The sequence below is a fragment of the Mesoplodon mirus genome, assembly GCF_964341445.2.
Source record: "Mesoplodon mirus genome assembly, chromosome: 3".
NCBI lineage: Eukaryota > Metazoa > Chordata > Mammalia > Artiodactyla > Ziphiidae > Mesoplodon > Mesoplodon mirus.
In genome coordinates, this window is record NC_138978.1 from 71,663,517 (window position 1) to 71,680,772 (window position 17,256).

Consider the following 17,256-nt stretch of genomic DNA (forward strand, 5'->3'; position numbering starts at 1 on the left):
ATGATTTGTGAATTGAAGAAATAAAACTTACTTTTTTATTGTCTGTGAATAAAGCCAAAGTAGAAGGTGAAGATGGTATCAGTTGAATGACTAGTTATATACTTTCAGGGTTTTTTTTTTTTTTTTTGCGGTACGCGGGCCTCTCACTGTTGTAGCCTCTCCTGTTGCGGAGCACAGGCTCCGGACGCGCAGGCTCAGCGGCCATGGCTCACGGGCCCAGCTGCTCCGCAGCATGTGGGATCCTCCCGGGCCGGGGCACGAACCCGTGTCCCCTGCATCGGCAGGTGGACTCTCAACCACAGGGCCACCAGGGAAGCCCAGGAAAATGTGTTTTTAAAAGAAAAAATATCTCTCATATTATGCCTCATAAATAGCATATCCAGATTTTAAGCTGATCCAGTTAAAGTCTTAAAAGAAACATGAGTTTTTACCATCTGTAACCTGATACTTTCTCCTATCTTTCCTGAAGCAGAACAAAAATTCTTTAAATAGTGACCCTAGGAGTGGGGAGGGCAGATCTCATTCTGTTTTAGTTGAAGTAACTAAAATCAGATATGAAGCTTTCAGAAGTTATTAGTTTGCCTGAACTATTAACTCTTGTATACTACAAAAAAAAAGTTAAAATCATCAGCTAAAGTCATATTTAAGTCCTTTACTGACTTTAAAACCTTGCTTTTGCTATTTATGATATGTAGAATTTTACAATGCCAAATTCCTGGCATTTCTGATTGATAGACCCTAGGAATTTTGAAAATGACACAAATTATTTGACAATTTTAATTTAAACAAACCATATTTTAGTATTGTATATCTTACATTTGAATAACTTAAAGTTGAAATTAATATACCTAAAATAAGTATTTTTATTTGTATAATAACTTTAACTTATTTTAATGGTAAGATACTTAATGGCTATAATGATTTTATTGTTGTTTTTTTACCTAGAATGGAGTAAATAAATGTGTAGTTAGGACATTCTGTGCTGAAATATAGGTTTCTTAATCCACTTGGCCTCTTAAAAAGGACATAAAAATGGTAGAGCCAGAAGGAAAATGAATAGTTAATCGTGGAGGAGGAGAAAACCTAGCTCAATACTTTGACTAGAGGCAGCTGGGGAAGTGACGTCCTGTAGCATTTGCTGTTCTAGAAAGTACAGAGACACGTAGTGAAAATGGGAGGATCTAGAAGGAGGCCGTCTCCTGTGTAGTGTATATTTATCTGTAAGTGAGCTGTTGGGGAAGGAATTAAATACAGAGACACTGTCTGCTTGCTGCCTTAAGACAGCGAAGCTGAATTGCTGATTTGCTTTAACTTTTAAAATACCCAGCTTGGTTTATTTTTCTTAGAATCATTGTATTGCTAAGACTGGGGACGCTGTTTTCTTTCACAAAGGGAATCTAAGTTCATTTCAAGGCATTCGAAATGGGGAAAGACTATTATTGCATTTTGGGAATTGAAAAAGGAGCTTCAGATGAAGATATTAAAAAAGCTTACCGAAAACAAGCCCTCAGATTTCATCCGGACAAGAACAAATCTCCTCAGGCAGAGGAAAAATTTAAAGAGGTCGCAGAAGCTTATGAAGTATTGAGTGATCCTAAAAAGAGAGAAATATATGATCAGTTTGGGGAGGAAGGTAAGTATTCAGTGTACATCTTTCTGTTTCTCCAGCTCTGTCTCTCTTTTTTCTCTCTCAGCCTTCTGGTTATTAAATTAAATTCTCTGACATTTCAAAAGTAGAAAGGCAAATAATGGATGAAAACAAGATTTCATCTCTGATCATATGAATGAATGTTACATAGCTATGAATGAAATGTATTTGTTTGCCTTTTTTTGGATCTTGACATTTTGTAATATGTATATTCTACCATTAGATTTATAATGTTAACATTATATTTGAAAAGAAACCTTAAATTCCCATACTCATTAAGAAATTGTGTCAAAAGTCTTATGCAACCTGTTTTATTTTCTAATGAATTTTCTGTCAGAACCAATAAAGATTCTTTAGTCATTTAAAATCTTAAGATTGGCAGTTCAAATTCTGGTTAGTTTATATTTTATTCACGAAAACAAAAGAAGTTTTTTGCCTTTCTTATGGCAAAGCTAGTTTAAATTAAACAGGACAGAATTGTCTCTCTGAGAAGCCGAAGGCCCAGGCATTTAGCTGTAGTTGTTTTTGGCATTCTGCCTGGAGAGGAAAGAATTTTCCTGATGTCATAAAATACCAGAACAAGTTTTTAGCTTAATTGTAAACAGTAATTGTGTGCCAAGAAAATGAGATCTCAGAAATACAATTTTTTGACCTAAAATGGCCACCTAGTTAGAACAATTATTGATTTACTTTAAGGTAACATTATTTCTTTTAAAATTTTACTATCTAGGTATAGAGGAAGGCATGATAACTTCCCTTTCCTCTCCCTGCCACACTTTTGTTTCTTGGATTGTGAGATCAGAAACTAGTTGAATACAGTAAATGGGAATAATTGAAGATTATCCTTTTATTATTCTGGATTTTAAAGTGTTTGTCCATCATCTCCATATAAATGTAGCTATAAAGTAAGACTATTTTAAATTGCTAATTTAACAAAACACTTTAATTTCTACAGGTTCTGGGATTTTCAGCGTTTTATATCAGGACTAAGTTGTTTTATTACTAATTTTTCTCCCCAGATGTTCTTTTTAAAATCATTGTAGTTATGAAAACTTTTTTCGGGTTTTTTTGCTTCCTTAATTGCATTTAATGTTAAATTTTCCTAATTAGAAATATATCCTAAAGTATAGTGAAGTAGTGACTGCTTATTTTGAGTTAAATTTAGATAAGCAGGGTGATTGTGCAGAGGGTTTTTTGTTGTTGTTGTTTGTTTTTGATCTGAGTTGCCCCAAATTGCAGTTTCTGCTGCCAGTTTTGGTGTGATGAGGACCTGCAGTGTCAGGTTCTTACAAAGTAATTACTGAAAAAAGCAAATAGTGGGCAGTTATCCTATTGGTTCCTTATGGCCATACTACTCAAAATACTATGATTTGGTTCTTCTCAAAACCTAAGCAGGATTCTGAGATACTACTAACCATATACTACTCTTTCTGAAGAAGTTATTTTGTAATTTTGTAAAGAAATCTACAAACATGGAGTAACACAATAAATTCCCATGAAAAAGCAAATATCCACTGATTTAATCCCCATCTCACAAATAGCTCAAATCTGTCTATAACTAAACCATAAGATTCAGTGTTTACTAAGGATATTTGCAGAATTTTCAAGTCACCAAATGATACATTTTTCTTGGCTTAATATTACCTCTTAATAGTGTTTTTCTTGGGTGATATTTCTCCAGTTTGATTTTTACTGAGCATCATCAGTGAGTGAATTAAAAAAAAAACTAAAACAGGATCATCTGTGTACCCCAAATCTTTTTTTTGTTCTTGACTCAGGTAATTGATATAAGCAATAGAGGTAATAGTAAGGGAAGAATAAGTTTTTTAAAGCATTGAAATATATTATTCAGAAATATCATTCTCTAGTTATGTTACTTTAAAATACAGTTAAATGAAAGTTATTCGATTATGTTTTAGAAATTATCTTCCTTTACAGAAAAGTATTATATTTAGTTATCCTTTATTTAAAATACCTCATTACGTATACTGTTAAAATGTGGGAAAATATTTTTGTGTCTTTGCCTGTCATTGATCTGTTTGTGCCTGCAGGCCTGGTTCCACAGCCCTATGTGTTTCTCTAGAAGTAACATAACAATAATTTTAGGACTGTGGGGCCATTACTAATTTACCTGATATACTTTTTTCCCCCAATTATTGCTTTCTTTTGCAAGGCCTGAGACTGTGGAAATAAGGAACCGTGAACTGAGAATTGTATGAGTTGAACATGCTAATTTATATATTTAGGACCTAACAGAACCAGTGATCCCACAGTATATTTGTGTTTTGAAAATCTCTAATATCCACAATTTTATTTTTTTAAATTTTTTAATATCTACTTGGTTGTGGTTTTTTTTTTAATTTGATTGATTGATTGATTGATTGATTTGGTTGTGTTGGGTCTTTGTTGCTGCTCACGGGCTTTCTCTAGTTACGGCGAGGAGGGGCTACTCTTTGTTGCAGTGCTCAGGCTTCTCACTGCGGTGGCTTCTCTTGTTGCGGAGCACGAGCTCTAGGCGTGCGGGCTTCAGTAGTTGTGGCGCATGGGCTCAGTGGTTGTGGCTCGTGGGCTCCAGAGCACAGGCTCAGTATTTGTGGCGCACGGGCTTAGTTGCTCCGCGGCATGTGGGATATTCCCGGACCAGGGATTGAACCCGTGTCCCCTGCGTTGGCAGGCGGACTCCTAACCAGTGAGCCACCAGGGAAGCCCCTCTAATATCTACAGTTTTAAATTCTGGGTTTTTTAAAGGTTGGATAAAAATAGAGATGTTTTGAAATTATCGTATGACCCAGCATTTCCACTCCTAGGAATCTGTAAAAGAGAAATGAAAATGTAGGTCCATAGAAAGACATGTACGTGAGTGTTCACAGCAGCACCATTTGTGATGGCTCCAAATGAAAAAATCCGAAAGTATCATCTTTTAGTGAATGGATAAAGTGTGTTGTATATGTATATATACACACACACACAAATACTACTTAGCAATTAAAAGGACTGATTTAATGAAACATGTTACTAAATGAAATAACCTCATGAACTATGCTAAAAAAGTCAGATGTAAATGACTACATATTCTGTTACTCCATTTGTATGAAATGCATGGATAAGGAAGATTTATAGAGAAAGATAGCAGATCAGTGGTTGCCTAGGGCTAGAGGTGGGAGCAGGGGTTAACTACGAATAGAAATGAAAGAACTCTTTGGGTTGATGGAAATGTTTTATAACTGGATTGTAGTGATGGCTGCACAATTCTACAGCTTCACTAAAACTACTGTATATTTACAATGGGTTAATTTCATTGTATGTAATAAATAAAACTATTTTCCATATGGAGACGTTTCTCCATAGTTGAATCATTTGAAACAAAAAACATAGAACTACAGAAATTGAAAATTGGATTTTGATCCAGTCTCTCCCCTAAAGTTTTAGGTTTAGTTCTGAATTGTTCCATGATGTCAACAGAAGTTTATATTAAAAGACTTAAAAAAAAAAAAAAAGATTTTCAATAACACATTTTCATAGTAGTCTCGTTTTCTAACATTTCTTTTTCCTTATGCCTTTTTTTATTGTTTATGTTTTACTCAATAACTTAAATACTGAAAGGTAGTATTTATATGATCAAATTTGTGTTTAGTATATTAATCTTTATACTAGCTTGCAGCTTCTATTCTTTATATAATCAACTGAATCTTTTTATTTACTATATATTTTTAAAAGTGAGTAAATTATATTTTTATGAATCAAAGCTGTCTAAAGAATTTCATTATGCTAGTTAACTCTGTAAGTATTTTTATAAATCTGGGTTTTTACATATTAGATCTCCTTAAAGAAAGTTTTTAAAGTCCTATAATTTTTTTTTTGAAATCCTAATTATTCTCCAATGCTGCTTCTTTTGATAAACTTTTAATCAACTAACTAATGGATATCATTGTTATGGATAGTATCCCAGACACATAATTGTTTCTGGATTGCAAATTGGTTGATTGGTTGTTTTTTTAAATAATAGCTGTCGGTACAGCATAGGTAAATGTTGACTCTGGGGTGCATTTCTTGCTCACACGAGTGATGATGGTGTCTAGAAAAAAATTTGGATAGCAGAGGGAATCTAGCTGAATATTAAAATTTTCCATGAGCAGTCAGAATGTATGTAGTAAAGAGTTGACTGTGTAGTTGATGACAGGCTTGTTACAATTCAAGTGCCGGACAATGCAAGTGATACTTGCACAATAATTCATGTTGTATTGGTGCGAATTTTGGTAGGATTTTTCTCAGTCATAGAGGATACGTAGTCGACTGTTTAGTGTCAAAGCTGCATTTGTTGGCTGTTAGCTTTGATAAACGTCACTTCAGACTGTGTGTGAATCTTCTCAGGGACTCTGTAATCCTGATTGAGTTACCATTTTTGGCAGAGGAAGGAAGGGCTTTTAGAGAAAAGCCAAACCCATGGTGTAATAACTTAAAATGTTATTCTTTCTTTTCATGAATCCATTATAGGTCCAAAACATTTAGATTTTGTCTTGTAGAGGGTTAGATTGAGCAGGCTAATTCACTCAATTTACTTTACTAACTCTTAAATTATTATACTCTATTTGTGGGATGAAAGATGAAGTGATTGAAATAATTTAGCATTGGTTTAATCACATTGGTAATGACCTTGAGTTATATGATATATATATATATATATATATCATTTAAAAAAATCTGCCACTAGCTTTTTTTAACATTTGGAGTTATAACTATACCACTAAAATTTATAAAAAGAAGTTTTGGATGAGCTGGGTGTTAAAAGTTCTTGTCCTGCTTGTACTTGTCATTCTGATTCTACAAGGCATATCCCTGAGTGCTATTTGGATATATCATTCAATACATATACTGACAATTTTCAAATTGTTAGATTTCTTTTTGTGTCTCCAGATTTCTATTCACGGATGAAGGTAAAAATTTAAAAATCAGCTGACACTGTTGGATGAAGTAGAGTACATGTATACCTTTTAGTGGAAGTTGCCAAATAGAATAAGACACGTAAAACTCTGTGAAATCATGCTGAGTGACTTCAGTAGAATTTTTTATTATTAAATTTCTCATATATGTGTATGTGTGATTATACTTTATATTGTTTTTGCTTCTGCCTTTTCTGAAATATCTTGGCACTCAAAAGACATTTTAAAGTTTCTTTTCGGAGACTTTAAGAATTAGTTCATTCCCTTTATTCAATAAACATGAGCGGGGCTTCCCTGGTGGCGCGGTGGTTGAGAGTCTGCCTACCAATGCGGGGGGCACGAGTTTGAGCCCTGGTCTGGGGGGATCCCACATGCCGTGGAGCAACTGGGCCGGCCCGTGAGCCACAACTACTGAGCCTGCGCATCTGGAGCCTGTGCTCCACAACAAGAGAGGCCGCGATAGTGAGAGGCCCGCGCACCCGATGAAGAGTGGCCCCCGTTCACCGCAACTAGAGAAAGCCCTCGCACAGAAACGAAGACCCAACACAGCCAAAAATAAATAAATAAATAAATTTAAATAAATAAATAAACATGAGCGCCTGTCATTTTCAGACCTGTATGCATGAGCAATGCAAAAATGAATAAAATATATTTCTTGCCCTCAAGTTGGTCACTGCTTGAATATATTGGAATCTCTTAGTTTAATTCTCTTGAATTTTTTTTTACAGTTTCATAATTTTTGTATTCTTTTCCTGCTTGTTTCCTTGGTCAGGAATGCCCATAAGGCTCATTCAGAAACTTTGCTGATACTGTAATGATATAAATCCTTGTCAGTATTGATCCCTTAAAAGATCACTATACTGTTGTTCTGTGGGTTTTAGTAGAATCTTCCTTCATTATGTAGTAGAAAATGCTACTTCAAATATGTAATCTCTTGTGAGCTACTTATTACTTAGTTGAGCTTAAAAAAGAGGATCAAAGGGTCACTATCTTGGGGTCTGAAGCAGGTTGTCCATAATAGACAGAAATAACCAGCCCAAAGGCCTTACATGTCAAAAGAGTTCACAGCTTATGATTTCAGTCTTTTCACATGCTGTTGAAATTAATGCTATCACATGGTATGCCTTGATAAAGAATTTCGTTATCTAGGATAGGATAACAATTTTAGTGTCTAAAATTTTGTTTCATAGGGTTTTCTGTTATTAGAATTTTTTCCCTTTCTGCCACAAATGAGTTCTATTTAATTCTTAAACAGTGAAAGGTGATCTGAAATACAGATAGTTAGTATAAATACGGTATTTTATATTATTGATTTGTGCTCACTGATTATAATGGTACTCAAAGATTTAGGTTACGTATTTTGCATTGATAACTGAAGACCTTTCAATTGACATCTTTTATTTTTTATCATTATTTTTCTATTTTATTGAAGTATAGTTGATTTACAATGTTGTGTTAATTTCTGCTATACAGCAAAGTAATTCAGTTATATATATATATTCTTTTTTATATTCTTTTCCATTATGGCTTATCACAGGATATTGAATACAGTTCCCTGTGCTATACAGTAGGACCTTGTTGTTTATCCATCCTATATATACTAGTTTGTATCTGCTAATCCAGAATTCCCAATTCTTCCCTCCCCCACCCCTTGAATGACATCTTTTAAAAACTTAAATTTATATACTTTAGGTTATCAAACCAGTAGCTTATGAGATAAGAGCTTCCCGATTTTTATTTATTTTCTTTTTACCTGTGGAACGAAGACTCAGGAATAAATTATCATTAAAGATGGGGTTTGGGGCTTCCCTGGTAGCGCAGTGGTTGAGAGTCCGCCTGCCGTTGCAGGGGACACGGGTTCGTGCCCCGGTCCGGGAAGATCCCACATGCCACGGAGCAGCTGGGCCCGTGCACCACAACTACTGAGCCTGCGCTCTGGAGCCTGTGCTCCGCAACAAGAGAAGCCATGGCAATGAAAAGTAGCCCACACTCGCTGCAACTAGAGAGGGCCCGCCTGCAGCAGCAAAGACCCAACGCAGCCAAAAATAAATAAAAATAAATAAATAAATAAATAAATAAACCAATGAAGTTTAAAAAAAACAGTTTAAAAAAAAAAGATGGGGTTTGGAAGAAGAATTTGAAAGATAAAAAGTTAACTTAGGGTGGAATGACTGGAAGTTATGTAGCAGTTCTGTATTCAGTTATAATGAAATTTCTGGCCAATATTAATAAATAGCAACCTAAGTTAGCCAAAATTTATTAGTAATACAGTTGTTGAAAGTTTAACGTTCAAGAGTTGTAAGCATTTTTCTAATCATGCTTATCTCTTCATTTAGGGTTGAAAGGAGGAGCAGGAGGTACTGATGGACAAGGAGGTACCTTCCGGTACACCTTTCATGGCGATCCTCATGCCACATTTGCAGCATTTTTCGGAGGTTCCAACCCCTTTGAAATTTTCTTTGGAAGACGGATGGGTGGTGGTAGAGATTCTGATGAAATGGAAGTAGATGGAGATCCTTTTAGCGCCTTTGGATTCAGCATGAATGGATATCCAAGAGACAGGAATTCTGTGGGGCCATCCCGCCTCAAACAAGATCCTCCAGTTATTCATGAACTTAGAGTATCACTTGAAGAAATATATAGTGGTTGTACCAAACGGATGAAGATTTCTCGAAAAAGGTTAAACCCTGATGGAAGGAGTTATAGAACTGAGGACAAAATTCTTACTATCGAGATAAAAAAAGGGTGGAAAGAAGGTACCAAAATTACTTTTCCAAGGGAAGGAGATGAAACACCAACTAGTATTCCAGCAGACATTGTTTTTGTCATTAAAGATAAAGATCACCCAAAATTCAAAAGGGATGGATCAAATATAATTTATACTGCTAGAATTAGCTTACGAGAGGTAAGTTGGTAGGACATAGGATTCTGAAACCAAACAGAATTATGCATGTGATCTTAGGGCATTTATCTAAATAATAGCTAACATTAATTTTATGTTTACTACACATTATTTTTAAAATTATCATAAGAACCTTCTGAGGTAGTACCACTACTATACCTCATTTATGGATAAGATTATACTTTCTAAGTTTAGTTATTTATACTAACAACTTAAATCACAATTTTAAGTGAATTATATACTATGAGGCCTAGTCTGGATTAACTCTACTCTGTTTTTTACGGGTATGGTTTATGAGATCTGCACTGTAATCTCATCACCTTAGTCCATGTATAGGATTTTTCCAAAATTGTTAACTTGGGTTAATAATTATATAACAAAAAAAGTATTAAAAGACGAAATAATTTATGAGGGTACTGCTTTAATACATTAGTTCGTATTTGTTCTATTTTTAGGCACTATTTCTCAAATTGGATTGTAATCCTGCAAATAAGGCCATATCAGTTCCCTGCTTAAAATTCTTAAATGACTCCACATAGCATCTACCATAATGTCTAAACTCTTTATCTTAAAAGGTTGTTTTTAATCTGATTTCTAACCCTCAATGTATATGCATTTCCCTAAGCTTGATGTATTATTATCTTGTATACCTCTGTGTCATTGTCTGAGCTGTACTCTGTGGAACACTGCTGTTCCTCACTCTACCTCAACACCTGCTACTGGTCCAATGCTTACCCCAAACTTACCCCCTGAAGCTAAGGGGGTAGGTTGGGTGCCCTTTCTCTCACAAAAGACTTCTGCACATACTTCTGTGCCAACTTTATACTGTATTATAATTACTAGTTTGCTTCTGAATTCTTTGTGCGTTCCTTGAGGTAGGGTCTGTGTGCATGGTCCCTATATGCTCAGCCTCTAACAGGAATATATGGCATATAGTAGGTACTCAGTAAATATTTATTGACTAAAACAATTAGTATATTTCTTGTCCTAACATTTTCCCTCCAGAGAAGTTTGTAGTTGCTCCTATCTTATTCTTTCTAGTCCTGAATTTCTCCCTCTTCTCTTCTCCCATTCCATCCCTGCATCTTGAATGTTGTAATAGCAGCCTCAAATAATCCATTTCATTCCAGGGCAATGTGAAAGACATTCTGTCCTCCATTTTTCCTTTTCTTTTCCTTCCCCTTCTCCTTTCCTTCTTTTGTAAAATGTCTGATTATATGTGTCCTGAGGGGACTTTCTAATGTGGAAAAAGTCTTATAATTATTGATATTCTTTTGGAGGTTAAAAATTTGCCTTAGAGGTATCGTCCTTTACAGCTGGTAATATTTTTGATTAGACTTTTACGTGTTGAAGTTTGTTAATTTTATTTGGTCCATTTTAGGCATTGTGTGGCTGCTCATTTAATGTGCCAACAATGGATGGAAGAACCATACCTATGACAATAAATGATATTGTGAAACCTGGAATGAGGCGAAGAATTATCGGATATGGGCTACCGTTTCCAAAAAATCCTGAGCAACGTGGTGACCTTCTAATAGAATTTGAGGTGTCCTTCCCAGATACTATATCCTCATCATCCAAAGAAGTACTTAGGAAACATCTTCCTGCCTCATAGAATGAAAAACTGTGTTACCCATATTTTGATAAGGCACTGAAAATATAAAAGGACTCGCCATTTACTGATGTAGATGTGAATTCTGTATAAAGACATGTAAATTATTTCGAGGGTTCATTAAATTGCATGAATAGAGACGGGTCAAATAAAAAGGCAAAAGGGATTTTTACAGTTAGAGAAGGAGAGAAAACCATTCACTGTATTTTATTTCATTTCTCCCGAATCAGAAAATTTTAGTATTTTGCTTACATGTAAAATTTGTTTCTGTGGAGTTAGTAGATATATTTCTAATAAAGTACTAGGTTATCCAAGTACTTTATTTCTTATATCTTTACATTATCAGTATGATAGGTTCTCATTTATAATGGAAATTTAAATCCTTAACGAAACTATACATGTGATAGGTATTTCTAGAAAATAAAAACCCAAGTCACTTGGAAATCTGGTTAACTAGATTAAAGTCACCATATGAAATGCTGCTATAGGGCTGGTACCCATAAAAGGATATCCTAATACATATATTTCACCATTTTTATTTTTAAAGTATGCTGTAGCATTTCTTAATAACATAGTTGTAATGTTCTTAAGGCAGACCTTTTCTTCATAAAAAGGATATTAATGGCAATTTATCTCCTGTGGAAATCCCAATTGGCCTGAATTACTGATATTTTAGAAATAGGTTGTTTTTAAAATGCCATATATAATTTTATGCAAGTTGACTATATATCTTGGACTTAATAAATTATAGGTACATTTTATTGTCCACTAGTTAAAAATAATTTGTTTGATAATAAATGTGTTTTTAGAGGAAATATTGTTACTTGGAATTAATTTTCCAATTACACAGCCTTCTATAACTTACTCATAATATGCTATATGTACCATATGCAATTTCCCTAAAAAGAATAAACTACCACTATGGTGTTAAACCAAAATATGGGGAAAATAAACACTAACTGCTGCTTATGAATGATGTTGCTACTACTTGTTATGCATATAAGTGTTTTACTTTTTCATATGTATAGATTGCATTCTTAGGTGTTTTAATTTTTTAAATATATTTACGTTTAAAAAGTTATTCTGGGGCTTCCCTGGTGGCGCAGTGGTTGAAAGTCCGCCTGCCGATGTAGGGGACACGGCTTCGTGCCCCGGTCCGGGAGGATCCCACACGCCGTGGAGCGGCTGGGCCCGTGAGCCATGGCCGCTGGGCCTGCACGTCCGGAGCCTGTGCTCCACGGCGGGAGAGGCCACAGCAGTGAGAGGCCCGTGTACCACAACAACTACAAAAAAGTTATTCTGTTTTCTGTTTTATAGCTATAGTGAGAATGATATTTTGAACCAATGTTTTTGGTTCAAAAGTGATTTTCAGGATGATTGGTATACAAGGTATATTGGACCCTATCACCTTTCAGCAGAATATTGTCTTCTTTTAGAAATTCAATACTTAGGTTTTAATCACCACATACTTTACCACTTTATTGAGATATAATTCACCTGCTAAAAAGTTTACCCTTTTAAAGTGTACAATCCAGTGGTTTTAGTATATTCACAGAGTTGTGCAACCACTTTCTAATTCCAGAACATTTTTATCACCCCAGAAAGAAACTGAATAACCATTAGCACTCACTTCGCATTCCTCCGGCCCCTGGCAAACACTAATCTACTTTCTCTCCCTATGGATTTATCTATTCTGGACATTTCCTATAAATGGGATCAAACAATGTTTGGCTCTTTTTTTTTTTTTTTTTGGCTTCTTTCACTTAGCATAATGTTTTCAGGGTACATCCATATTGCATCATGTATCAGTACTTTGTTCCTTTCTTTATGGCAGAATAATATTCCATTGTATGGATATACCACCTTCTGTTTATCCATTCATTAGTTGATGGGCATTTAGGTTATTTCCACTTTTTGGCTATTATGAATAATGCCACTATGAACATTTCTGTACAAGTTTTTGTGTACATAATTTTTCAATTCTCTTGGGTATATACCTAAGAGTAAAATTGTTGGGAATAACCATATATTTTAGTTGCAAGTGGAAAATGCTTGAAAATACCAGAGAATTCAGCTAATCATGCATATTATTTCATCTAATTCATAAATGATTCCTTTATAACTTTTCTCTGAGTGACATTTAAAACTCCTTAGGGAAGTACGAACATCATAGAAATTTTCTCACCTAAAGAGATAAGAGCTGAAAAGCATCAGTGAGAGTGGTAGGTGTGGTTTCTATTTTAAACCCACTGTCATTTATTGTAATTTCCTTGATTAAGCATTTTCTCCCAAGTTAAATAAATGATTTGTAGATTAGATAGATGGATAACCTTTGGATTAAAAAGTATTTTTTTAAGTACAGAATCATTCTTCTAGTAGTAAAATTAATTTGCATTGCTATAGAAAAACAGTATATCAATATTTTTCATGTCTTTCAGTATATCAATATCGAATAATGCCTTAGTTTGTAGTAAGTGCCCAATTTTTATTTACTGAATTTGACTTAATGTAAGAGTTTTAAAGTTTTCTTATTTACTTAAGTTATGAAGATACTTTTGATTTTAAAATGTTCTCTTTAAATTCAACCAGGTTCTTGGATACCTGGATAGTTTTGAAGTACTGTGGATCTCAGTAAGCTAATTGATAAACATGTTTACCTACCTTTCCTACAACTAAAATTTGATTGGTACATCATCTCTGTAGCTGTTAGAATTTTGGTTTATGTGAATGTAGTTCTTAAGCCATTCTTATAAAGAGGAAACTGGAGATTTGGGAAAAGAAAAGGAGAGTAAAGTGAATGACAGAGGAAAATGAGAAATTTTGGATGCAACCTTAAGCATGAGAAAACCAGAGGCAAAGAAATCCACTCCTGTTTCTGTTAGAGGGGTGGCACTGAGATGAAGACAAAAAATCTGGACCAGAAGTACTGCTGTGACACTAAATTATAACAGGAGATCTGTATCAGAGAAGAGCTTGGGAAATATTTAGTTACGTTTAATAGGTTAAAGGTTGCCCAATATTTTAATCAGAAGTATATATTTTGCATCCCTGGGACTGGGAATGAAGGGGTTCAAGAGATGGGATTAACTGAGAATTCTGAAAAATATGAAACATTTGGAATGAGGCTAGGCTTCTTTTTTTCTTAATTGCCTTTCTTCATATACCTGTTGTGTCTAACAAAGGAAAAATAAATTTTCAAGCATCTTACTGAAGCTGTGAGAATGAGCGACCCTGAAAAGTTTCTAGGAAGCAGGGACTGGCAAGCCATATTTATTCCTTGTTAAAGACTATTACTTTTTTTTACTTCGTGCAGCCTTCATTTTAGTGAGCATAAACGCTGACTTCCGGGCGAAGCCCACCCGAGGGCTGTGCGGCCCCCAGCCCCGACAGGGGGGCCCCGCTCTCCCCAGCCCTGCGCGCCCCCCTCCTCAGCCTCCTGTAGGACTGGGTGCCAGCTCCGGGCCCACCCACCTCCCGCGCCCCCCAGCCCCGTCCCTCCGGTTGAGTTCCCCACCCCACAACCAGGAACACACGCGCCGACCACCTACCCCCACCGCAACCTCAGGCGACCCCATCGCCCGGGCCTCTCCTCTCGCATCCCCGGGCTCTTCGTGCCCTTCGGTGCGTGGGATCCCCACTTCCTCACCCACCCCATCCCGCGCACTCACGGGCTCTCCCGGGGCAGCGCCCAGGCCCGCGCTCCCCAGCGCCTCAGCCTGGCTCAGGCCGGCCGGGCCGACCCACCGGCCGGAAGGGAGGGCGGGGCGCTGGGCCTTCTCAGAGGGCCTGGCCACTGCGGCTGGGCTACCAACCCCGGCGTCCCCAGGTCAGAGTCCCGAAAAAGCGATAATCTAAAAACCGCTTGACTAAGATGACAATTGGGTTGGAAACGCGTATGCCCCAGGCAGGGGTTTCTGAGAGTCTATTCTTCCGTGGGCTAGCTTCAGTTGTGGGGGGGCGGGTTTTGATTATTTTTGTCCGTTTCTTCAGAAACTTTCTTTGAGTTGGATTGCTTCTGAACAAGCTTCTAACTTCCAGCAAGTTGTTCCCGTTCTGTGGTGTTTATGGCGGGGCGGGGCGGGGGAGTGGAGTTTGAAACCATCCAGAGATTTCCTGTTTGCGGGTTGTTAAGGACAGAAGGTCAGTTACAAACCGCAGGGTGGCCAGCAGGTGCCCAGGTGTGACCCACACAGCCCGGATCAGCCTCTGCCCCTGCATCTGTATTGGGAGTGTGTGTGTGTGTGTGTGTGTGTGTGTGTGTGTGTGTGTAATAACCTTGCTTTGCCTTTGGCGAGGGTGGGACAGAGCTGGGGGAGGAAGCATAAACTAGAAAAGAAAGTAACCCCGGTATTTTCAAGTTTGGATTTTAAAGTCTCAAATCCGAAAAAGAAAAAGAAAAATCTGACTTCTTAAGGTTGTTCTGCCTAAAACTTTTTTTTTTTCCTATAACAACCGAAATTCCTCAGCTAATTGTGTTCCTACCGAATGCTTTCAGAAACATACCTCTCTCAACTGGGGAAATTATATTTTACTCTGGCTTTTATAAATTACACTCCCTTACTTATTAAGACAACCTAGAAAATTGGCACAGCCCACTTCAGAGTAGTAATTATACAATAGGGCTAGTTAAACATTTTATGCCTCTTTTTCCAAAATATTTGACTCATAAATCTTTAAGGAAATTTTTCAGAAGTTAAAACTGGAACACTTAACTGATAATGGGGCCTTAGTATTATTTAAAAATTAGTTGCCGGCTTATATACGTTTATTCTCATTAAGTTTGTAGAAGGTATACATGATGACCAAGTGGGATTTTTTTCTAGGAGTGCAAGACTGGTTTAGTATTTGTAATTTCTCCAATACAGCATTGTTCTCACTCATCTCCTTTGTGTTGTCGTTGGCAAATATACTACATTTCTATATATTATGGTCAACACGTTATATGTATGTTGTTTTATACAATTGCTTTCTAAATCAGTTAAGAGAAAGAAAGGAGAGGAAATAGGATTTGCATTGTGTTTTATAATTACATAATTACCTCTGCCAGGGCTTTTTGTTCATGTGGATTTGAGTTACTGTCTTCGGCCACTTGCTTTCAGCCTGAAGATCTTCTGTTAGTATTTCTTGTAATGTGGGTCTGCTATCAACAAATTCTCTCAGTTTTGTTTATCTGAGAATGTCTTTATTTTGCCTTCATTTTTTGAAAGGTAGCTTTGCTGGATACAGGATTCTTGGTTGACAGATCCTTTTCTTGGAGCACTTTTAACATCTTATCCCATTGTCTCTGGTCTCCCTTATTTCCAGTTATAAGTAAGCTGATTTTATTGGGGTTCTTTTGTAAGTGATGAGTAGTTTATCTCTTGCTGCATTCAAGAGTTTCTCTTGTCATTGGCCATCAGTATTTTTACTATGATGTCTATGGATCTCCATACTTATCCTGTGTGGAGTTTGTTGACCTTTGTGGATATACAGACTAATGTTTTTCAATAAATTTGGGAAGTTTCCAGCCTTCCTTCCTTCCTTCCTTCCTTCCTTTCATTCTTTCTTTTTTTAAGATTTTTTTTTTTGATGTGGACCATTTTTAAAGTCTTTATTGAATTTGTTACAATATTGTTTCTGTTTTATGTTTTGGTTTTTTGGCCACGAGGCATGTAGGATCTTAGCTCCCCAACCAGGGATCAAACCCGCACTCCCTGCATTGGAAGGCAAAGTCTTAACCACTGGACCGCCAGGGAAGTCCCCAGCCATTATTTCTTTAAATATTTTTTCTTCTCCTTTCTTTCTCTCCTCTCCTTTTGGTACTCCAGTTTTGCATATATTGAGGCATTTAATGGTGTTCCACATTTCTCCAAGGCTCTGTTCATTTTCCTTCACTCTTTTTTCTCTCTATTGATTCTTCATTCTCTCTATTCTATTGAATTGCATAAACTTCATCAGTCTGTCTTCAAGTTTGCTAATTTTCTTCTCCTGCCAGTTGACATCTACTGTTGAGCTCCTCTAGTGAGTTGATTATTTCAGTTATTGTTGTTTCAGCTCTAGAGTTTCCACTTGGTTCTTTTTCATAATTTCTCTGTATTGACATTCTCTATTTGATGAGACATGGTCATCATATCTTCTGTAATTAATCATGGATTCCTTTTGTTCTTTGAACATA

The 17,256-nt window shown here is 36.3% G+C and overlaps 1 protein-coding gene across 1 annotated transcript; it reads left to right on the forward strand.

Annotated features, from left to right (window-relative positions):
* Window positions 1-1,164: 1,164 nt before the first annotated feature.
* On the forward strand, window positions 1,165-12,075 carry DNAJB4 (DnaJ heat shock protein family (Hsp40) member B4). Its single transcript, XM_082613681.1, has 3 exons — window positions 1,165-1,633; window positions 8,925-9,493; window positions 10,872-12,075. The coding sequence occupies exons 1-3, from the start codon at window positions 1,423-1,425 to the stop codon at window positions 11,103-11,105; spliced, it is 1,014 nt and encodes a 337-aa protein (XP_082469807.1). The 5' UTR covers window positions 1,165-1,422; the 3' UTR covers window positions 11,106-12,075.
* Window positions 12,076-17,256: the final 5,181 nt, after the last annotated feature.